We start from the raw sequence: 24,487 nt of genomic DNA, 5'->3' as shown, positions 1-24,487 counted from the left end.
CCTGGCTTACTGCTAATGGCCTTGATCACCATCCCACAGCTGGCCACAAACTGAAACAAAATGGAACAGAAAATCAGTTCTATAAATCTTATCCCTGCAAAACCAGGACAGCCCTTGCTCTGGCCAAAGCAGTTCCCCCATTTTGTAAATGCCCCCTCAGATTTCCCTAGAGCCAAAAGGGCAAGAGGACATAAACTCCAGTAAAGAGCTCATGCAAAGGAGCAGTCTTCCATGAAGGACCCTCTACTTAAGTGTTAAGCTCCTCCTCATCACGCATATCCAACTCAAAATGCCATGAATTGTTCCAGGTAGTGTAGCATTAAAATAATGGATTTATCTTCCTTTTACCACCTCTTAGAAATTAACCTATGAGTAAAAAGTGGTATCAGAGTAATCCATTCTCATCCTGTAGACAGCAGTTGCAAGGACACACATCTTCAAAGCTACCTTCTCTCTCCAGCGTTCTGCTCCAAAACAGTTTAGAACAGACCACTTAACAACATCCCCTCTCTACCAGGTTTTATGAAAATGCTATTACAATACTTTCCTCCAAACTCCTCCTGACTCTTCCAACTTAAATAGTTAAATTCTTTATATAGTCAGTTCAGCAGATCAGCAGCAGGAGGAAGTTACAGGTTAAGTCAGGATTCATTTGCTTGTCTCCAGGTATAAAACACTTTAAGATAGAGCTCACATGAATTAATTTTTGCAGTTTATAGACAATCAGAGAACTAGTACAAAGTTACTCAAACCGTAACATGAGTGAAAGTGGATTTTATACTTAAAAACACTTTGGAACAGCTAACATTCATTGCAATAATAATTTAAAGAGGAGAAAAAAATAACACAGACACAGTGGTTCACTTCTGTTTAATCAGAGACAAAGTCACAGGCACACATTACAGATGTGTATTTGTGCAATGATCCATTCTTGAAGCATACAGTTCATACAAGGTTCCCAGTGGATGCAAATGATGTTAGCTCCATATTTTCTTTGAATCTTCTTTGTAAACTGAATGCTATAAAATTAAGCTAGTTACTGTTACTATTATTGCATGCATTAAAGCGATGCACATACTTACCAGTCTCTCGCTTTCTTGAATTAAATTCAACATCAATATTTTGCCACCTGTCTTTTGAAAAAGATCAATGATCCCATCCCTTTCGTACTACTTACGCAAAAGCCGTATCAAGTTACAGAAAAACCTTCACAACACACTAACTTCTGTGGCTGTACTGCTCCTGAGAGGGGACATAATTCAATCATGTGCTTTAAGGTACTTAAGAAGGTACTAAAAACAGTTTGGAGTCTGGGTTTGCTGAACAGTGAGTGACCAGAATCTCTGAAGGGGTGATTCAGAGTGATTAAGCAGAAGTCTAAAGGAAATAGAGTGAACTGACTCACTGTTCCTTATATACCATATCAGAACTGGAAAGGAAGACTTCTGAACCACATTAGACTGGACAGTTGCTCTAATGGTGTATCAGAAGTTGAGCTACAACTTCAGAGTGCTCACCTGGTTCTGAAAGCTCAGATTACTAGTATTGTTTTGGTCCTGTCTCAAAAGAAAAACTTATTTCTACCAAAAAGTACTGTAACTAATTGCCATAAAGTTTCACAAAGAGATGACGTTCTACCAGAGTTCATATTAGGATCTACCCTGGACAAATATACTTTTTGTTGGTAAGGCACTAGAGAACACCACTACCCTTTAGTTAACCCCACTGACTGCCAAGCTGCTGTACAAGTAGTGCAGGTCAGCATCCAACCCCTGTCAAAACTGAGACTTCACAAAGTAATTCAGCAGCCAAAACCAATCAGTTACTCATTAAAACTTATTACTGAGCATTGCATTAAATATCAGCTAGGGTCAACCACAGAAGTTAAAAAGAAAGAATCATACATTCTGTTAATAGGATAATGGCCTCACAGCAAGGTATCCCTATTATTCATGCACATCTGCCATTAACATTTAGGAAATATAGGGAAAGAAAAGTTATAAATTTTATTATACAACTTTCCCTTTTTCTTCTTCTAGGGAAAAACACCTACACAACATGATCCAAAAATTTGCATGTAGCTAGTTTCGCAGACAAAGCAATTTAGCATGAATGACTGAGAAGTGATGCAGAGAAGAGGCCAGGAGATGGGCTTCAAGTGTAACTATTCTAAAACCTGGGAAGATACAATCCCCTTGAAACTTTCTATGTTAGTGTGATGAATTCTGCAGCATTGTATAAGGCTTCAAAATTCTAAAATAAGCAACACTGCTGGAAGTGTCAAGTCACTCATGAAACTACTCTAGATCATTCAGATAAGCTGGCAAAACTAATGGGTTTGTTCAGCTACCACACTAGTGTACGCTCTTCCCAATACCTAGTTTCTATATAATTATCCACCGACGATGTCAAAAGCCCCTCCAATTCACTGTGTGATAACATACCCTTGAGAAGTGAATAATTAAAGCACACAGTTTTACAGCTCATCCAGCTGTGAAACTATACTATGTGCTACAGCACAGAAAGTTTTCATCTCCCCTGCTGATATGTAGAGATGAGGTACACAAAGCTTAAATAAAAATAAATATATGCAGCTATTCTGGAGAAGGTCGCCTCTTTATCCAATGACAAAGAATCTCTCCTGTTTGCTTTTAAGGCGTAAAATGTTCTATAAAGTAAAAATAAAATGCCAAAATTTCCAGGAATATGGAATAAGGCAGAAGAAAAAAGAACCGAGGCAGAGCAGTAATGCTGGAGTGAGATAAAACACCTGGGCAAAACTACAGTCATCGTAGCCTCTGAAGTGCTGAAATGGGCTAACCAAAAAGATCAGAGAAGAACAAGCTCCTGGCTTAAAGGCCTAACAAAGTAAAAATCTGTTAGCAGAAGACAGTAATTAGCAATAGCTAATGAAAATCAAAAGAAAAATTACATTGCTGCTACAGATTCTTACAAACAGAAATGCTTATTCCCCAACACAACAAATATCATATCCTGTAATTGGTTCACTGATAAAACAGCGTCTTTTATAATAGGTATGTTACTGAAGAAGTTACTTCAGCTTTAGATCTTCACACCTTTCAGTAACACCAAGGGCTATTTGTTGAGGTTCCATATTAAATTTTCCTTAAAAGTGCTTGCAGATATTACCTACCCACAAGCATAGTTAACACCATTACAGATCTTCAAAAAAAAAAATCTAGACGTTCACTCACTACTGAAAACAGTAGCAGATAACAGATACATTCACATTTCAGAAACCAAAATTCCCCTCATGTATTTAAGTGGTATCATTTGAACAAATTATTTCAAATAGGAACATCAGGTACTTACAGATTAAACTAACCTGTACTGGCAGTGCTGTGGAATTTTTCTTCTCTACCAGTAAGTAGCAAATGCTGAAATTCTGCTGCTAGTTAACAGAAACACAAATTGTATTAAACCAAGGAGTTTAACCCATAATTTAGTTTTTCATTAAAAAAGCTGCCAAACTCAATTACTGCAATTTGTTGCTTAAAAAAAGCATATGAAGTAAAGGCAACTATAAAACTACTTGCAGTTTGCCCTTACTTTTCTGATATTTTTCATACATAAGTCAGAAGTTTAACAAGATAATCCTGCTGCCTACCACAAACATAAAGGAAATTACAATACTTACATCGCCAGGTTCCTTCATTAAACAGTCTCATAAAGTGTGTTTTCTTATTCTAGACTTCACAAATGAAAGAGTAAAATGTATTTTCTTCCACTAAAATTTATGGGAAAGAAGCTAAAGAACTCAGTGCAAGTAACATATATGCAAGTAACCCGATGAAAAAAAAAAGAAAGAAAAAAGCTCTGCATGACATCTTTATTTCAAAGCATTACATAATATCCTAAGTTTGGAGACAGTGAAATAGCTTCCTAGGGTTCTATGGCATTAATTTCTGGTAATTCAGAGCTGCTGTTAGCAAAAACCATTTATACATATTGGCTACTAAGGGCAGCAGAAGTTGAAATTCTACACACACCCCCTTTCTGAATAGCACCTGGGAACATGGTTAAGATTTAGACAAAATTTAAGAAATAAAATTTGAGATGTCAGAAGCTTGGATCTGGTATAAGGCAATTTGCTAACAGAGAGATATGCTTTAACTGCTAAAGAGAAGTTTTTAAGGAAGCTTTCAAGCTCTCAAAGTTTTGTGTTCGTTTGTTTTTAGTTAAGATGATACTGGCATTAAAACTCTATTTTCTCAAAACTTTTTAACTTCTTTAAATCCTTGAGAAACAAAAACCTTAGTATGGAGAGATTAAATTAATCATCATTAAAACAACAGTATTGCTCATTGTTCCTATTGCAAGAAAGCCCGTAAGAATAAAACAAGTTATTGTAAGCTTGCTCAGAAGGTGCAAGTGCCTCACAATTACAACCAGGTGTATAAATACCAACCCTCACAGAGAGTTCATACCATGGACAGTCAACACTGACTCATCAGGATGCTGAGAACAAACAACTGAGGTAACACCCTGGATCCTGTGGTTCAAGACAAGATATGGCTGTCTGCAAAAGCAGCAAGCTAACGTGCCTGACTCCCTCAAACGGACCTTCACAAGACAAAAGTAAAAATGCATTCACTATACACCAGAATCTACAAATCCTGTACTTGAACTGTATTTTTTTCTAGTAGAGCCTTAATGAGACTCTGCGCTCTGACAAAAGACTGCATAAAGCTGCTGTACAGTGTAAAAGAAAACTGTCACACAGTTTGTTTCAGAACTTCACAAATAATGTTGTATACATTACACTTCAGAGTCGCTTCAATTCTATCTTGATCCCTTCAAAGGCTGCCTCAAAACTTTTCTTACTCTAAACTAGCATCTACCTACCCCAACTATTACAGGAAAATACAGCAGTCACTGATAGCTGCATTTTTACAGAACCCAGTCACTACCATTATTTCACTGGTCTGATTATTTTGATTGCAAGTCTACGCGCTTTTAAAAAAAATTATTCTGGAGGTGGCCTGCTCCTCAGAGTATTTAAGGGCTACAATCTTTACTAGGCAAGGCACAGAACACATTATGAACTCATCACACCATTCTAAAGCAAGCCAAAACTTCATGCATGGTACGTACTTTATTTGCCACGTCTCCCATTCACTGTTCTTGTTAAAAACAGTGAGTGCAAATTCACCCAATTAACAGAATATCAGTTAATTCTTGCCCTCTAAAAAAACAGGTCATGTACCTCTACTTAAGCTTAAAAAAAAAAAACAAACTCCCCAAGACCTCCTTCGATCTGTATCTATAAAAGTCTAAAATACACTAAAATACCATCATAATTATAAAGCAAATTCCACAAACAGTGAGATGTACAACTTTGCAATACAGACTGCTGCGATATTGAGAGCTGCAATACTGCAGCGTCAGTAAAAACACACTACCGTCCCTCAAAATAAAGAGATCTTGTTTACAGTGTAAATTTTTTGGGGGAACTATCCCCCTTAGATCCACACGAGGAGGCAAGGAGGAAAATGTCACTAACAGAACTTCACAAAAAGAGCAAAATATGAACCATTTGCACTATATGAGAATTTTACAAGTTGTTTTAAAGAGATGACAGGCCAGCAAAAAGCATAGAGCCACCATGCCATCCTTGTGACTAGAAAGACAGCAGCACTTACACATGTACCTTTTAGTACAAAACACAAAGCACATTAAAAATGCACATCATTACTTGTTGCAAATTTAAGGACAAACATTAGTCTGTCGTAACAGACGAGAATAACACAAACATAGCTAAAGCTACCAACTCCCAAAGAGGGAACAAAAAAGACCTGTCCTGTCCAGTCCTTTAGAGACTTACAGAAAGGACAGGAATGTAAAGGATGGAAGTGAAGGATGTGTGAACTACCCACCAGAAATTACAATCAATATTTGCAGTGTAGCAGGAAAACCCAAAGTTAAAACCCCCTTTAACTCATACAGTAACACCCCATGGAATTGTCTTCATATCAAATGCATCTTTCAGAAGTATACTGACAGTGTGAAATTAATCTTGGTGCTGTCTAAAAGCAGCTTCAAGAAAAAAAAAAAATCCATAGCAGCGAGGTGCTGAAAAATGCTGTTTTGCTCACAGAACATGCCAAAACACAAAGGAATGGTTCATTTGCTCCAAAGTATCTGTATACAGAGCTTCAACAATGACACAGTGAAAACAGGAGCTGCATTTTGGAGACATTTTTTTTCATGAACATGTCAAACCTAGTTATCTTCAACAAAACCAGATCAACACAATTCCTCGAAATTCAAAAGCTTTTAGCTCTCACCAGGATATCAATTTAGAAGATATAACCCAAGTGTGGATCTAAGTAGGATACTCCATTGGACACAAGACAGCATACATATCTGAATTTTAGCTTTGTGTGCTTGATGACAAGCTGAATATGAGTAAGTAGCTGGATAAAAACTACCTAGTGCTGCATCGGTCTTAAATGGGAACTGATAACAAAGTTCACTAACAGGCATTCAAAATTTGCCTATTTTTCCTTTTGAGTCTCTCAGAGATTCAGATACTTAAAGCAAGTACAAGCCATACTGCATACTATTTTTGGTTAAACCATTTCCTTAGATACCTGAGGGAAATAAGAACTAAGCTAAATGCTCCTACGCACTGAATATGTGAAACAAATACTAGTTGCAGTAGTATAGCTTGAAGTGTTGTTCTCATCTTCACTGTTATCAATGGTAGCACCACAATGAGAATTAGAAAAGCAACGCCATGCTCAACAACCATTTTGAAACAGTTAACAGAGGACATGTCAATTTTCCAGTCAGACCAGACCATCTGAGTGGGCCTTCTACAGGAAGAACGGAAAGGGCAGAGTACAAACGAAGAGTACAGCAGGAATGTGAAATCCACTCTTGTAACTAAGTTAAGAATTACAACTCTATCCTTTAATTAAAATTACTGGAAATCACATTGGGGGTCACTACTTAGCAAAATCTTGAAGAACTGAAATACGGTCTATGTCATCAAAAAATGCCAGAAATTTTAAAAATATCTCAAAAATTTAAAAGTTATAAAACCTGACTCCAACATTTGCTCATTTTCTATTTCCCTGCTGACAGGCTGCAATACCTCCTTGGACAAAAACTGTTCTGAAGCTGAAGTAGTCTTCAAGCAACCTCAAGCATTCAAAACCAATAAGCTGCAACAGAGTAAGCAGCAACACTAAAGCTCATTTTTCTTCACAAAGGGTAGAGTTTTTTGCTAGTCACTGTGCGAAAGAAGGAACTTCAGATAACCACATACCTAAGCAAATTTTGAATACGCAACTTCTATGCCGCAAGGTTTCAAAAAAGTGCTCTGACTTTCAGTATTGTGGCAATAAACAGAATATTTTCTATACGCCAAGCTTGGTGTATTTGAGAGACTGAGAAAAGGTTTTCTCTGAAACTGACAAACGGAAAATGTGAAGCTTCCATTTTTCATTCTTCTGTTCTACTTTACCAACTTGAATCTCTATTTCTTTATAGGGCTCTACATTAATATTTGTCATGGTGCAGCTCACATATGCAGCACTATAAACATCTCAACCTCCTCCAAGGAAACCGTATTCTATAATTTAGGCTACACAATTTTGTGACTGTAAATGTTACTTACTAGTAAAACCTAAGTATTTTAAGCACTTCAACAGATACATCTCCCCAGAAGAGGAAACATTAGTAATTGATATTTACATGCCACTAGCTCAGAGACTACACAAAGTCACATTACCAAAACCAAACACAGCACAAATGCAATGCAGGGGAAGAGGAGGAGCAGGCAGTGTGGCTGAAGGACTACCTGAGCAGCCTTGAAGGAAATGCATTCCATTAAGAGAAAACGTACCCAAACATCTTAGAACATGTTCCCTCCCACTAAGACTCTTAAAAACACAATGATAATAAAAAGATAATATTAATATAGAGCCCATCTACCAAAAGAGAATAAAAAACCTAAATTAAAATAAATTTAGGGGCCTTCACCAAACTTGCTGCAAGTTTGGGGACATAAATATCCAACAGCCATAAAGCTGTGAAAGCCCCCAGAATGAATAAAATAAATCCCACTTGCCTCAGACTGAACAGGGCAACACTGACTCTGCCTCAGCCTGTCCTATGGCAGGGCTATAGGAAGAAGAAAAATTTAAATTTTAGAAAAAACATGACCCAATTAAGTGAAAGACATGCATTCAAAGTTAACAGAATTCCAGTGATCAAGCAAACAAAAGAAAATTACTGCTACTGCACCTATTTTGTTAGGCCCAAACAGAACTTCTTACAGCTGGTAGCTATTTCTGAATAGGACAGGTTTTTTTGCTTTGTATCTTGATCAATGGAACATAAGTCAGTTGTCTTGGGGCATTTTTCCCATAACTGATAGTATTTACTGTACTAGTTCACAAAAAGTAGAGTTAAAGATTCCATGGGCCACTGAAAATGTTCACCCTCACCTTAGTGTTTATGTAGAAGCTAGACCAGTACAATTATTAAGACATTTACTATTAAGTGTCATTAGTTACCATTTTAAATTGCAGCCCCAGCTCGTGGACTGGTATATCAGTCTCAATTTAACTGAAGAGTCATAATGCCCTTCTTGCTGTTTATAAAACTGAAGTAATCTTGATATTTTATATCTTGTAAGCAGAATTGTTTTGATTCCTATAAAATAACTGCAGGTTATATATTCCATTCAATTTTATCCAAGTTTTAAGAAAGTAAGTTATACAGTTCTATGTAAGTACTGTTCAAGAGCTCCATGGGCTAAAATAATTGCAGAAACCATAGAAGGCAGATGCAGCTGAATGTGTTTCTAGAAGCTTGTTTATATTCTCCCATGCATGCACAGAGTGAGGAATAGTTATCCATTGAAATTATCAGATAGACACCCCAGCCTCAAATCTATTAATCAGCACCTAAAAATCTCATCTGTGGAAGGGGAAAAAAAAAATTCAAGAGTTTCATAAGAAGAAATTTTTAGTGCACATAAGCCAGCTACATTTTCAAGATTTTATTTAAAGCCACCTTTGCCAAATGCAGAAAGATACTCTAAAGGCAGTACAAAACAGTCTTATCAAGACTTCTAAAAAACTAGCCTGGGCTCTTCCAAGGTTCTTTCATGCCAGTCTCACCCTTTTTGCTCTAAAAATCAGCAGATATGAGATCAGCCTCTCACAATGATATTCAGAGACTGCATAAAATAATTTAGAAGCTTTTTAGCAAGTCCTATATGCCATAAATTCTACGTATTTTGCTAAACATATTTTTCCACCTGTGTCTGAACATTTTGTTGCAGCCTGTTTTTTGTATTCAACATTTGCATTACCTTCCAGTTTAAAGACTGATCAAAATCCACTTGCAAGTCTTAATTTTCCACTAAGATCTGCCATGGCAAATTTAGGCAACAACTGAAAAACAAAGCTTCTGCTTATGTAATTATATTACTTGAGTCCTGCCACAGATATAAAGATATATGCTTTTTTTGTAATCATGAAGGCTTCTGCAATCTCTTTCCTGGGAGAGATTAACTAAAGCAAAAAACTGTCTGCATGGCTGCATTACATTAGGGATTTTGCTGGCATAACTATGTTGATTAAACTTCGTACTGTAAACCAAGCCTTAGTCTTTATACAAGCAATTACTACACTCAAATTAGTTTTCTTCTTTTTGGGAGAATGCACCATAAATCCAACTCTCTGAACATTAAGAAGCAGTATCCAAAGAAATGAAGGCAGGGACCAACAGACAACATATGCACCGAAATACCTGCCTGTTTACAGAAGAGTACACACAAGACACAAGAGTAACTAAAGACAGCCACATCACAGCTCTTATAGCACAGAAAGGACAGGAGCAGGGAAGTAAGTATCCATGTGAAAAATCATGGGAAAAATTCTTCATCTGCTTGTTGAAGATTAGAGTACCATATGAATAATACGTGGCAGTACTTAGTTGAGGGATTATCATAACACGTTACTACTAAGGAAAGTTCAATCTTAAAATGCGTCCAAGCTAGAAGTCTATGTAGTAGTAGCTACAAAATGGTACTATTATTGGAACAATGACACATTCACTATTTAAAAGAGGGAAACTCTTAATTAATACAACTTGCAGAATATGCTGAGTTAACAGTACATGCAGTAAGGTTTTCAAGTATTTATCCCAGGAAAAGTAGGGGTCTGAAAACAACATACCAATGAGTTACGGAAGGACACCAAAGGGAGAAGTTATTTACTTTACTAGGGGCACGAGGGCAAAGCAGCCTTACAGCAGCAATATCATCTTCAGAAAAAGCAAGAAGTTCTATAGTTTTAAAAGCAGAAGTTAAGATCAATTTATAATGTATGAATTTTATGTGTAGTATTACAAAAAGGATTAATGTAAGACACTAAAAATCTCTCCAGTGTTTTGTTTTGTAATTATCCTTATTAGATAAACAGAAGAAAAACAGAGTATAAATGCACTGCCTAAGCAAACCAGTTTTATCCGTTAGACTTATGTATAAAGCAAGATGAAGAGCTAACAAAGGATTTGACATCAAGGCCCACTCAGCACATTTGCAAGCCAAATACTGCACATCTGACAGGTGATCAGCAGATACCAGTGATCAGAGAGAACTGCTTCTCAACAGAGGCTTGGAGTTATGGTCTTAAAACTGCTAAACACTTCAGAAGAAGTGCCTGACAATTCTTAATGGTTAAACTAAGGCCATTCAGCTGCAATAAGAGTGTAGTGGGTGCTCTAGTGCTTTTACGAGCCATTCCATGACCCCAAGTTTGAAGCTGAGAGACAATGTAGTATTTTAGCTGTACTGTATTTCTGGACTGTTAAGAGACAGTACAGAATAAAGCCACATGAAGTACTTAAATGCAGCTAAAAACCCACAAGACTTTCAAGAAAAAGAGCCAAAATGCTCAGTATTTAATTAAGTGAAAAAACTCCACCATCAACAAAAACATCTGTGGAACATGAATGGACACAAAAATGCTGATAATCTTTCTAACCTACCCTATAAGAGGAGAAATCCCCATAAATTAAATTGCACAGATAAGGCTTGAGGCTGGAACATGTATTTAAAGTTGATCTGCAAAAGAAAAATTCACCACTCTTTTTCCTCTGTTGTGAAGACACCAGGGAAGCTCTCACTTCCTTTCCCTCCAAAAAGCCTCCCTCTACATTTTCCCTCTCATCAGAAATATGACACACTAACACTGTGATGTTAGACAGAGAATTACAACCTTGACTGTAATTTATCACTCTACTCTTATAAGCAGATAAATGACTAATTCATATGGGGAAGACCTCTCTTTGATAACTGCAATTAGGAGAACTGATAAAAAGGTCTCTTACTCTAGACACTTCCATTAGATGGCTCAAGAAACTCAAGACAACATCTGATCATAGGACACAATGGATGATTCATCTTTTAGACTCTGCTGAGATTTGAAATTCTGAACATTTAAAGTAAAAATACAGTATGTAACATATTACTCTTGCCCCTCTTGTCTCTTTTATACACTGCAAAGGTGGTCAAGCTACTTTTTGTCTTTTGCAGGTCAACTTCAATACAACATCAACTGGAAGTCACTCACCCATGTGACATGCACCTAAGCTTCTAGAAATGTTCATCTAAAAGGCTCCTGAAATTCATATGCATTTGCACTTAAAAAGAGTCAGTCAAAAAATGAACTAACAGGACACATCTGGCACTAGGATGCACCTTAGAGCAATCACTTTTACATCCTACAAGTAAGTGCCAGGACTAGAAATCATTTAAAATTTATTGAGGACAAGAAAGCACAAATAAAGAAACATACACATTAAGAGAAGTTACAACCAAGAGTTAAGATGTGCCTCCTGCAGCCTCATTTTTGAGAAGTCAGTTAATAAGTGTACAGGTCTTTGTCTACTCAGACGTGCAGCTAAGGAGTGACTTAATTTTAGAACAAGGAAATCAGATTTTATCAAATCAGCACTGATAACTGTGTTCATTACACCAATAGCTACCATGGCATGCATCTGTACAAACCTTTCAGGCAGTTGTCCACAGCTGGTCATGAATAAAAAGGCATATAAATTTTTCTCTTCTTTTATTACAATGAAGTTTATAACAGTACAGAAAAGTCACACGACCTTAGTGGGTCAGTTTACTTGAACCCTGAAACAGGAGGAACTCTAAATACATTAAATATTGTTACAAGTTCAGACTTAAATGTACAAGTAATTGGGAACAGTTACAGCCCTCACCAAACTATGTTGGGGACGTGAAGTCCAACAGCACTTGAAGTGCTGTGAAGGCATCATTTCACAAATAGCAACATAATGTTACAGAACTTGCCTTTAAGGTGGTATGTTCATGTAATTCCAGCGCCTTCACAATTTAACGAACCATATTTACTATACTTCACTTCTAAAAACCTAGATGAAACATGAAAAAGAAGCCATACAGTATAAATTGCAACATCAGGAAAAGTTCCTGTTATTATTCCAAATAATTTTTCCCATGTAAAATAAGAATGTCCAATAGCTCCTTGCATGTGGGAAGATTTATTTTTTTAAAGTCACAATGAAGCCTTAATTGACGGAAGCTCGGCTATATTAACAGCACAAGATGAGAAAAGGTTTAATCTCCAAACCTATTAGAGCGTGTGTAGTAGCATCAGTAGCGGCCACCTTGCGACATTACAGGAGGTCTCATTCCCATTGGAGGTCGAGGAGGTCCACTTTGGTAAGGGGGCACCATCGGAGGTCCCTGACCGTATGGAGGCATCGCTCCAGGAAGATATCCTGGCATGCCCTGGTGATGAGCACCATACTGACCTATAAACAGAACATTTAAGATGGACACAAGAATTTTTTTTTTTTAAATAATGCGCAGAAGTTGCATTTCGTGAAAAGCTTCACCTTCCCCACCAGTATATGCCACTTCAAGCTCTAAAAAAGCCTATAGCAAAGACAAATCTTTTCAAGAAAAGAAAGCTGGGGAAGTTATGATTACCATGAGGTGGCATGGGAGGTCTCATTCCTTGTTGTTGTGGAGGAATTCCTGGCTGTGGTGGCATCATACCTCCAATTGGTCCAACTGGTGGATTACCCAAGGAAGCTTGTCCTGGTCGAGGAAGATTACGCTGATATTTAGGCAACTGTGCCCTTCTCTCTTCCTAAAACCAGGGACAGACAGACAAGCATAACACATTGTAAGGCTAAAACTCACCAAGAGCAAAATAAATAAAAGTGTAACAAAGTAGATTACAGGTACTAAACTACTGCCACTACCTTACAACTTCAAAGACTGTGACTAGTAACATTACACAGCAGCATTTGGACTTTTCCCCTTCCTTCAAAGTTACTGTACTAACACTGATCAATCTAGCATTCTGCACACAACACAAATTCTCCTCCTCCCTCAGCTGAAGACAGACTTTTCCTCATAACAAGTTGAGACAAAAAAGCCAAACACAAATCTAAATAACTGAAATTAAAGTTCATTTGTTTTATCCATAAATTCGGTATTTCTGACTGCTGCAATAGCACCAAGACCACTTCACACTGTTAAGTCTCTTGTCCTACACTCATTAGCTGTATCTATTTAATGTCAAGCTTAAGTCACACGCAGAAAAAGTCCAAATCATATTTTGGGCTGAGTAATTTCCTATCACCAACAAAAATAAGGCTTAGATCTGCAGCAGGATCATTGCAATATGCCAGTCCTCACTTTGCAATCGAGTAAGTTTTCTCAATAAATAGTTCTGTTACATTAATTCTGCAGTTTGTACTCTCACTGTTATTAAAATACGCATAATGCAGAGCACAGAAGAAACTCTATTTCATCAGCCATATCAGCATAAATTGCATTTTTCAGTAAGACAATGAAAATATTTTAACTTACCAGTGATATATCCTCATCTGGATGGATCAACTTACTGGTTGCACTGGTTGTTGTAAGGGTAGCAGGCTTACTTGTTATAGATGTAGCTGGTTTAGCTGCAGTACTGTTTGTCGTGCTAGTGGTTGAGGCTGTAGACTGTGTGTAAGCAGGGAATGTAGGTTTGGGGGGTTCTGTTGTTGCAGTTGTAGAATTCAAAGGTTTGAAATCAGTACCAACCGGACCTGGAACAGCCGCTGCAGCCTGTGAAATACACAGGTAGATCAATATTTATTTCTCAAAGCGTAAGAAAACTTAAAATGATGTCTGTTAGACCTCTGAAACCTTCCAGTGAGATACACAATTAAAACAAGCTTGACAAAAGTAAACTTCAGCCTTATCACATACTAGAGCAACTGAAAACAAGACAAAATAAAACCCAGTATATACACATATATACACACACACGCACACTGGAAAGTCTAAAATTTGCAGGTCAAAAGCCACAACTAGAAAAAAGGAACAACAAAAAAAACCCCCACTATCAAAACTTTTATCTCAAATACTGAGTTTGCTAAATGACTAAATCTTTCCTGAACGACTGTTTTATTAAGAGTCTGTTAAGTATAAATTCATAATTCTCTCGCTAAATTATTAGCGTACTTTAGCAACCATTAGTTTAGAGTACAGCTCAAAGTGTTAGTATTCATTAAAATCAGGTATTTAAGAAATGTTTTAATTAAATATTTAAGAAAGCTCTATTGTGTCAGGATTTTAAAGCGTTCTCTCTATAAAAACAGTGCAATATTTTCACAAAGTACTATGTCTCTCTATAGATCTTTACTCTCGCTTGTGAATGAAGAATTAACTGAAGGCAGATATGAGGTCCACTACAGATTCCAGCATCTCATCTTTCCTACTTTTTTCTTAAATTAACTGTTGAACAAGAAAAGTTTGCTTTACCAGGCTTTCTCTGAAGACGCAGCAATCTCCAAAGCAAGCTTTAGTTATGAGAGAATGCTTTTGTTTCTAGTCTCTGTACATTTCCAATTATCTGAACTTTCCAATCAAAACAAAATATTTCAATTTGTTGCACATAACAGAAATGCCAAAATTCCCTACATTATGATGTACCATATTAAACAACATAAACTAAAAAGCCTTCACCATGCATCAAGCTAACCACTGCCCACTAAAATGCATTTAACTGCTTTCATGCTTTTTTAACCCTTTAGAACCAGGATGTAACATTTCATTCTTTCACACTAAGAGAAACTGGGCACTTTAACATGCTGATTTCTAGTAAGATGCAACTCAAGAGTCAAGGACTCTGCAGTTTTACCAGCTAAACATAATCAGGAATAGAACAGAAATTATCTGAAGATGTTTAGTCAATTTTAGATTTTACAAAACGGTCCAAAGGGTTAAGTTGCAAAGCAATTTTTTAACTGTGACTTCCTGCGTACTTGTGCTGTGCTAGGAAACAGAGCGTTAGAAGATGCTGACAGACTTTCTGAATTGGAGGAAGCTGCACTTGAGCTTGTGACAGGTGTCCCCATCTGTAGCATAAAAGAAAGGAAACAGTGAAAAGTCTCCAAACAAATGGGTGGAAAGTATCCAGACGAAAGGATTTCTTATGCTAAGTCCTTTCTTATGAAAGGAATGCGTTTTTGTAAACTAGTATCTTCCCTGCAGAAGTCCAAAATGCAAATGTTTAACCAGTTTAACAAGACTACAGAATAAATTAGCCCATCTATCAGTAGAGAGCCCATTATGAAAAGAACAGGAGAGCAAATCATGTCAAGATTTATACTTTGGATATTTTAGGTAAAGCTCTACGCAATCAGATTCCTGTAGCTGACTAACACATTCCTTCACCCACCCAAAGCACCCTCATAAACAACAAACTAAAGGGATTAAAGAAAGAAGTGTTTTGCCTACTCCTTTCTTCCCCACGTGCTTACAGAACTTCTGTCTGGTTTCATGGCTGTTGTAAGACAAACAAAAGAATCTTTTAAAATTCATTCAAGTACTATACTGAATTAAACTTCAAGAATCAACACAAGCAAGAAACTTCTTGGGCCTCCTCAATAATAAAGCATAGACACTGTTGACACAGTGGCAATTTGAAGAATCTAACAAGTGATTCCAGGCTATGAGAAACCTTACCTGCCCCGCACTGGGGAAGAGTGGTTTAGTAACTGGAGGCTGGGGGGTAGGTGCCGTTGCAGCAGGAGCCGGAGGTCTGTTAAGAATGCCCGGTGCTGTAACAGGCTGTGCTTGGGTCATTGGAGGTATCCCAGGACGAGGACCAACAGGCGGTGGCATACCTGCAAACCACAAAGAACGGGTAACAAATAAGGCTGAAGGAAGTAAGAATACTCCTTTAGAGGATTCTGTTCACAGTGTTCCTTAGAACAAAGTCTCCCCCAAGGAAGATGTATTTTTAAGGCAACAGTAAAATAAAACATGACAAAGGGTAATGCCAGCAGTCACCAATAAATTGCTGTGCATAGGCTGCAACCTCAAACACTTCAGAGCAATACTGAATTGTGTTTTCTACTAGAGCTTCAATGAAGAAGTACTTTATGCTCTCAATAAATCAATACAGTTAATGTAGTAACTATTTCCAACACACTGCACCTATGCTGCCAAGCACGTGGATAAGACTGTTACCAAATTCCAAAGACACAGCCATTCCAAACGGTATCAGAACTTCGACCAAAACACAGATCAGCTTTGGTGTGGCTCTTCAGCACAGTGGAACAGTGAAAACAAGGCTACTTTTTGTAGCCTATCATCACAATACACGCACTTCCAAGTGCAGGGCTCTAGGAGAGGTTCAGAGATGGGAAGTTAACAGCTCATGTGGGTTCCATCATATTACTGTGCAGCAGAACTAGGCTGTAACTGTCCTAGTGGCTTGCCTCCTCCTCCAGTGAGAAATGGGGGCAAACCATCAAATCTCAAGCCATCACACCATAGCTGCTGGTCAGGTGGAACACCCTCAGAACTTAAGGCTGCTTAAGAGCTGCACAAGCTCTGGAAACATCTCTTCTAACTATGGTAAGAGAACAAAATTCCAGTTAGTTTCTTCACACAGCAGATTCATTACTTGGGTATTTCTCACTTCCCACAACATTTGCAATCGTTATGATTTTCCAGGTGCAGCCACAGACATTAAAAAAGGGATGAACAGAGACTAGGCAACACCAAAGCCACAGAAAGTGCAATAGGAAGAGAAAACTATATTCTATTTTTTACCTTCAAAGTGGTACCAAACACAAATAATTATTTATAATCAAAAGCCATAAATCAAACCCTTCACATATGCACCAGAGTGGCTTCTGTGGCAATCAATCCACACTAAGGTGGTGGCATAAGTCTGTATATTCTTTATATACATCCTAAATCTCAGTGGAAATAAATAAATATAATTTAGTTCTCACCATAGTATGAGTCTGACAACCCTGACCTACCTGGTGGCATACCAGGCATAAGAGGTGGTATTCCTGGCCCAGGAGGCATCATTCCACCCATCGGCATCATCCTATTAAACAGAAAATGAGCACTGGTATGAACACTCATGATAAACTCTTAAGACAATTGGCACATACCTGTATTAGATAAAAAATTATGGTAAATAATTTCAAGAATCTCTCAACAAAGGTAATTCAAAACTAGCTGTTTCCACAGCTAGAAATGGTTTTCCACAAGGGAAAAAAAAAGCAAACCCCCAAAAAACAAGAAAACCCCCAAACACTTTTTATTTGAACTTTAACTCCTCCAGCTTTCACTTCCACTATTATCAGATTTCCAGAGCTGGTGTCTCTCTTGAAATCTATTTCAGGCTACTAGTTTCAGCAGTGTTTCAAGAACCTGATCTTAGTATACACAGAAAATTTGAAAGTAGGAAAAACAGCTAACTTAATCACACTAAAAATCACTGTACATCTGCTATTACTCCTTTCTGACACCACAAGTCTATTTGTGGTTATAGAACACTCATTCTACTTTAACATATTCTCCTTTCTCTAGTGAATTGCAGACAACCCAAATCTGTAAAACTATACACAAAATACTGATAAAAGCAGAGCAGAGACCACAGGGTAAGAAAGCTTCTGGAGTTTCAACTGCAGTAAATATTCCCTATGCTAAGGATTGAAAAGTGGGATTTAACTTGCCTACCACTGCTACAAAAGGAACAACCAATGCAGCAGCAGTAATGAGTAGGAACATAGTACCATTGCCCCTTTTTGGGTTAATGGTTGGAGAAGGCAAAGTCACTCTTGCCACCCATTTTGTCATCTGTTAGACCCAAAAAATAGTGCTGGATGCTCGCTGCCTGCTGCCACCAGAAAGATGACTTTCTGAGAAACTGCAGGGGTAGTGCTAGAACTAGCATCACACTAAAAACAAAGTTGCTTCCTAGGTCCTACTTCCTCTTCGCTCATTTTTAAACAAAAGATCATCAGGTTAAGTAAGCAAAATTTTAGATTAAACTAGGTAACAACATAATGCAACACCATCCCTAAAATTTCACCAAAATGGAAGTGCAGTGAATTTTTGGCAAATTATTTTGTGTCTTTTACTAGATGACATTACTTTCACCTGAAGTTAACAAAGAGTTTAAGAAGGACTAAGCACCAGCAAGCCTGATAAAATTCTGTCAGTTTCCACCCAGAAAAATTACAGTCATGATGAGCAGCCACAGGACGTGCAACTATGACATGATTTTTAAATTCAAAGACTGTTAAAACAACATTTATGCCTCAGAACAACCTTTCATCTCAGTGAACTTTAAAACTTAGAAGCAAAGTTCCTGCAGTATGTCCTACAGTGTAAAGGATAGAGCACATAGAGCTTACTCTGGTTCAAGAGAGGTTGTAAGTCCCTAAGCATCTACTTCACTAATATTTTGTAGAATGCATTTCTCAGAGTTTTGTAATATTCATTTAGATAAAGCATAAAAACTTCAGCTATTATACCATAACAAAACCTAACTAGACATTTTCCCCAAATTCCTAGGCAATATTCAGAGGCTTTCAGTAAGACAATTTCAAGCTTATCAAAAACATGACATAAAATGGCATAATGAATGTACCTAGAATTACATTAATGAGATGCTTACATGTTTCCACCACAAAATGACTGCATGTATTTTCTCTGTTGATGTAATCTGTGAAAATTTATGACAAAATCAAAAATCTAACTGTGATTTTCCAAACACATTGTGATAGTGTAAGGTGTCAACCCCAAACAAGCATAAAAACAAACATCTTACTTTTGCCCAAAATACATGAAAAATTTAAACCATCTAGTATTTTTTTCCTGTTAGGTTGATGAGTGATAACCAGATGCACAATGTATGTGCAACACCCAAAGGAACAGTGGTTCACAGAAGACTCTAAACCAACACAACAGAACTTTGAATTATTATACTACTCAATAAAGTTAGGAGAAAGGCAACATACTTTATACATAAACTCATAGTTTGGCCATATTTTTAATGTTGGTTTACAGCCATCCAGTTCTTTGGTTAGTCTTAATATTAAGGTTTCAGAGTTCACAGGTTCCTACATACATTCTTCTAATTAGCTTTACTTTTTCTTGACAATTTAAAATGCACAGTATGAATATGTAATATTAAGTCTTTCTTGCTACTCACCCAGGTGGCATTCCAGGCATAACTGGAGGCATTCCAGGCATCATAGGTGGAACACCTGCCATTAACGGTGGTATACCTTAAAAGAAAAATAAATTTTAAACAACTCCAACAACATACACTTGCCAGCAAATCTCATCTAATAAATTTAGACTGGATAAAGGCTTTCCAGTAAGCTCTAAAAGATTGTTTTTTGAAATAACACTGCTTACAAACACCACATTATAAAATATTATCTGCAACTCTGACTTAGATTCATTGTTCTCAGTCCTGCAAGACTCTAAATTTTCTTAGTAGTCTCCAAAGAACATGCCTTATCATTACAGAAAACTAACGAGAAAAGAGCAGTTTTCGCTCACTGCCATTGATCAAAATTCTTTCCTCAATACATTTGTCGCCCGTTCTATGTCAGCAGTCTCTAGATATATGGCAGCCTTTCTGCCATTTCCAAAATCTTGCTCCAAAATACCACAAACAAATATCATTGGCAGACTTATGTTGAAAGGACTTGTCTTACTACCATGTTAACATTCCATCAATCTAGATGCAAGCATTAGGTATCTTAATCTACTTCACAAAGGAAGATGTGTGCACACACACAGAACAGCGGAAGGAAAAAAAAAATGAAGAAACTGCTTATGTGCACCTCACAAAACTATTCTGTGTCCTCTAACACCAAGTGTTAGAAAGGGCAGATTATTATTCCATCATACAAGCAGAAATTTGTATTTCTACTCAGCTTTTCAGTAACTAGCTTAAAACACCATCTTACCCGGAGGCATCCCTGGTGCACCTGGCACAGGAGGCAAACCTGGTTGTGCCATTGGGGGAATGTACCCCTGCTGTGGCTGAACTTGCTGGGGCTGAAATGAAGTTGAAGCCGCAGATTCATCATCTTCATACTCGTCAGAATCATCCTGTTGTTTCTTCTTCTGGCTCTCTGCTAACAAGTACAATGTATATGGTCAGACTGAAGGCAAACTATATTCTATGAAATTAATTTTATCTGGGGTATTCTAGCTGGAATGAAAATAAATTTCAAATCTTATCGTGTTCAAAAATTCACAGAATTACAAAGAAGAAAAACTATGTGAGCCTACCTACACATACAAATAACAAAGGAAAGGAAAGTGACTCACACTGTAATGACCCCCAACATAAATGGGGGTCTTCCTTCATGCTGTCCAGAATAAACCAAAGCAGTTCAAACAAATGTATACTTAAACAGCAAAGAAATCTAAGTATTTGGGCATCACCAGGCTTGTATAACCCCTCTCCTTTCCTCCCCTTACCCTCAAAAATAAAATCACCATCCCCATATTCATCAGGTAATTGTTATAGCTGCACTGGCATGCAGCTATATCTGAACAGGGAAAGAAAAATATGTCTCATCCTTCTACATGACCGGCAAATGTCTAGAGCTGCCGTTAGAGAATACGTTAAACACAACCCTTACTCTTCTGAAAAGCAAGACCTGTATCACAGAGCTCAGTATCAGTAAGAAACAGACTAGGGAAATAAGAGATAACTAGCTAGATCACACTTTACCCTGAGTTTTTTGTTCAAGTAACCTCCTCCGTTCCTCCATATCTTTTTCTGGAATGCCCTCCATGCCATAGATTTCCAGTTCAATGTCTGTTCTTCCAGGAATAGCGTTTGGAACAGCATCTATTGTTTCTTTATGTACCTAAAGAAAAAAAAAAAAAAAAATCCTTCTGACCACAATTCACGTTAGATTCTACGTGTTCTTCAGCCAGTTTCAAGATACAAAGGAACGTCTTTAATGGGAAGAATCTCTCTGGCCAAGCATTTTCTTGCTATGTGCCTCCTAATCACTGTTAGCTACTATTAGTTTCTAAAACCAGTTTATATAAACTTGTCTTCTGAACACCAAGACAATACAATTCCTTCTCTCCTCCGACACCCCAAGTATGATGGCAGAGATCTCTACTGCACACTCTCCATATGACTGCTAACACAGCAAGACTCCTGCTCTGGAAACAGACCATTGCTGTCTTTTTCTCTTCAGTTTTTAAGACTCTGGGAGCCCCCAAGCCCCTATACCTTTTAAAGTTCACTATTAATTCCAGTTTGAGATACTGACAAAAAAGGCTTAAGTAAGTCTAAAACTTCTTACCTGCATGCAATGTATAGCTAAACCAGGTCCTGTATACAGTTTCTTATGACATATATGGCATTTAAAGTGCTTTGCTTTTTGATGCTGTATAAGGATTTTTTCATCATCAAAATCCCTGTTACAATACCTATTGAAGACTGTTAAGGAAACATTTAGTCCTGAAAGTGTTCTTCTATATAACACTAAGCTAATTAGCATCATTGTGATTTTTCCTAAAGCAAAAAAAAAGCATAGGAAGCATCTCTGAGCATTCAAAGTATGACAAATATTTCATGGATGTCTGAAACCAATCCTCCCCCTCACACCATCCAGCATTTCCCTCTTCAGATAGGTACAAAACTGGCAAGATGTGTGCACGAAATCAGAATCATCATTTGATTCCACATTCTTTGACACATGTCTTCCAAGTCCTTGTTATTTCTAAGTGGACTCATTTCTCTGCATAGGTGTAGATTAAAGTTGCTAAAGCATTAAAGGAGAAATAGACTTGAAATCCACAAAAGGGAAGTGATGCTAAATACTAAGAAGAGCCTACTTAATAACAAGTACCAGTAACTAACATTTATAAAAGAGAACAAAGGTTTTAGTTAAAAATTCCTTTCCTTTTTCAGTCATCCAGCTATCAATTCTTATGACATGGCATAATTTGCTGTGGTCATTAAAGAATTCTCTCTTTTTAAACAGAAACATTTTAAGCTAAGATCTTTCTGGACATCTATGTGACAGAAGAGGCAAACTGCAATTTCCTTTCTGCAGGTCAGCATTAGTATTTCAGCAAATACTCCAAACATATCTTCCTAAGTGAGACAAATACACATTTGTTACTTATTAGCTGTTCCTTGTAACATGTCCCTCATTTCCACCAAAACTTGAAATACATTAACACCTAAAACAGAAGCACAGATGCCTTCCAACATAAAACTGTAAAAGATCTCATAGCAGCTTATAAATTCCTTTATTGAACAATTCTAGATTGGGCAGAAACATTTTAGAGAAAAAGTAAATCTCCAATCATCCCTCAACAAAAAGCAGATTGTGAAGAAGTGATCGAAGAAAAATCCATCCAAAAAAACCCGGATACTGAGAAACTGTACGAGACTTTGATGTAGCAATTACAAACGTGAAAGCCCTCTCCCCTCCAAAAAAAAAAAGTTTTCAAAAGGTCTCTTTTAACCACACCTGCCCCATTTCTTCTTGAATAATGTATTTATCAGAGGCAGGGGTTTCTTTCGTTGACATCCTACCCTCCGGCGGATAAAGACCGGTCTCCATTTTCCCCACGATCTCGGCAATCCGGCCGGGCCTGGCCACAGGAACGCCAGGGACAGCCGGCCAGAGAAGCAGCGGCCTGCCCTGGCTTTACAGATCGACGCGGCCGAGGCCTCGCGGGCGGACTAGGCCTGAGGGGGGGGGAAGGCGAAGCAGAGGAAGGGCACGGACCAGGCCCCATCCCCGCCCTGAGGAACGCGAAAATGGAAAAGGACCAAGCACAGAGCCAAACCGTACCTGCGGTGAAGAGAAGGAAAAAAGCCCATCCCAGGACAGCGAGGAGCCGGGCAGAGAACGGGGCAGAGAACGGGACAGAGACCTGACAGGGCCAGGCCGCTCCCCTCCCCCACCCTGCTCCCCACACCCGCCTCGTCTCACACAGAAGGATACCAGCACCAAGGCTTCAGCTGCTTCTTCTTCTTACGGCCCATGGCGGTGGCGTTCCCGACCTACACAGAAAGGAGACAACCGAGCTCTTCCCTCCCGAGCCGCGCCACCCGCACCAGCCTCGCCGCGGAGCCGATCGAGGCAGACACAAAATGGCCGCCACCGCCGTCCCTCCTGGCGCCACCGCCTCCGAGCTCCCAGCCTGCACCGCGGGGCGGCGGGAGGGGCTGCCCACGTGACGGGCTGTCCCGTCGTGCCTCGCGGTGGCGCCTGGCCGCCATCTTGCTGCGGCCGCTGTCGCGGTTGACGGGGGGGAGTGGGTGGAGGTAGTCGGCTGTGTTTGCTATCTCCGTGTTCGGTGTCAAGGAGGAGCTGTTTTTTCCCTGCGAAATCAGACTGTGCAAGAAGCCGGTATCTCTTACACAGGCCGCTCTGCACAGTGGTTTGGTGGTGGTTCCCTGTGTCTGTGTAGCTGGCCTTTGGCGGGGAGGCGGGGGGAGCCCGGCCCCCCAAGAACGCTATAAAGTACTGAAATGCGTTGAGCCCTCGCCTGCCCCAGAGCTTCCCGTGCCTGGCCGGGGGCTGCTCCCTCTGTTACATCCCATCGCAGAGGCCTTTCGCCTTCCTGCAGTGGCCCTGCCGCAGGCGGGGGGCGGGAGCTGCTCCTCGGGGCTTGGCTGTGAGAACTGCTTGTTAGTGACACGGCTGAGCTAACAAACGTGCTGTTTTAGCGCAAAAGTATTTCAGGAGCAGATGAGGCGTTTTAAAAACAGGCAGCACGGCTAATCCTGTCAAATGTAGTTTGAGCAAGTCCTGCCATTAAACCAGTGAACAGCTTTTGGAGGATTATCTGTACTGATACAGGTACTGTAACACCTACACTGCATTTCTCAGTAAATCACATAAAGAGAGGAGATGCAGCAAGGAGAGCTATTTCAGCTGTAGCCGGTACAGCTCCGGTTCGGGTGAGGATGTGGCCTGTTGCACGTTGAGCGCCTCAAGCCCTCGGTAGCTTCCTCGCAGGGAACCCGCAGCCAGCGCACCCTCCTCCCAGCTGCCGGGGGCCGGGCGCGGCCTGCCCTGGGCGGGGGGACACCCACTCGGGGGGGCAGAAGCTGCAGCGCAGCCCCGCAGTGCGCCC

The 24,487-nt window shown here is 38.9% G+C and overlaps 1 protein-coding gene across 8 annotated transcripts; it reads right to left on the bottom strand.

Moving 5' to 3' along the window:
• Positions 1–834: 834 nt before the first annotated feature.
• Positions 835–23,524, bottom strand: ZNF207 (zinc finger protein 207). Of its 8 annotated transcripts, XR_011049241.1 has the most exons (15): positions 23,350–23,524; positions 21,691–21,817; positions 21,102–21,240; positions 20,326–20,496; positions 19,557–19,632; positions 19,020–19,067; positions 17,368–17,438; positions 16,058–16,218; positions 15,355–15,447; positions 13,913–14,152; positions 13,022–13,184; positions 12,660–12,843; positions 12,362–12,441; positions 8,099–8,151; positions 835–3,412 (listed from the first exon to the last, which is right to left on the bottom strand). XR_011049241.1 is itself a non-coding variant. In XM_068413094.1 (12 exons), exons 1-12 carry the CDS (start codon positions 23,388–23,390, stop codon positions 12,683–12,685), a joined length of 1,491 nt encoding a protein of 496 aa, XP_068269195.1. In that variant the 5' UTR covers positions 23,391–23,524; the 3' UTR covers positions 12,097–12,682. The 8 variants fall into 8 exon arrangements, 7 of the variants coding, with proteins under 7 accessions (XP_068269195.1, XP_068269197.1, XP_068269200.1 ...); XM_068413094.1 differs by lacking the exons at positions 835–3,412; positions 8,099–8,151 and having other exon boundaries at positions 12,097–12,843; XM_068413096.1 differs by lacking the exons at positions 835–3,412; positions 8,099–8,151 and having other exon boundaries at positions 12,097–12,843; positions 20,326–20,493.
• Between the last annotated feature and the right edge of the window lie 963 nt (positions 23,525–24,487).

The sequence above is a fragment of the Nyctibius grandis genome, chromosome 15 (genome assembly GCF_013368605.1).
Source record: "Nyctibius grandis isolate bNycGra1 chromosome 15, bNycGra1.pri, whole genome shotgun sequence".
Lineage (NCBI taxonomy): Eukaryota > Metazoa > Chordata > Aves > Nyctibiiformes > Nyctibiidae > Nyctibius > Nyctibius grandis.
Note: the sequence above shows the minus strand (reverse complement) of the source record. Positions and strands in the feature narration are given on the sequence as shown.

Excerpts from the sequence above, each read along its gene's own strand:
- ZNF207 (XM_068413094.1), bottom strand. The coding sequence starts at position 23,390 with ATGGGCCGTAAGAAGAAGAAGCAGCTGAAGCCTTGGTGCTG. Across the intron at positions 21,241-21,690 it reads TAGCTATACATTGCATGCAG|GTACATAAAGAAACAATAGA; the intron begins GTAAGAAGTTTT and ends TTTTTTCTTTAG. Across the intron at positions 19,633-20,325 it reads TGCACCAGGGATGCCTCCGG|GTATACCACCGTTAATGGCA; the intron begins GTAAGATGGTGT and ends TTTTCTTTTAAG.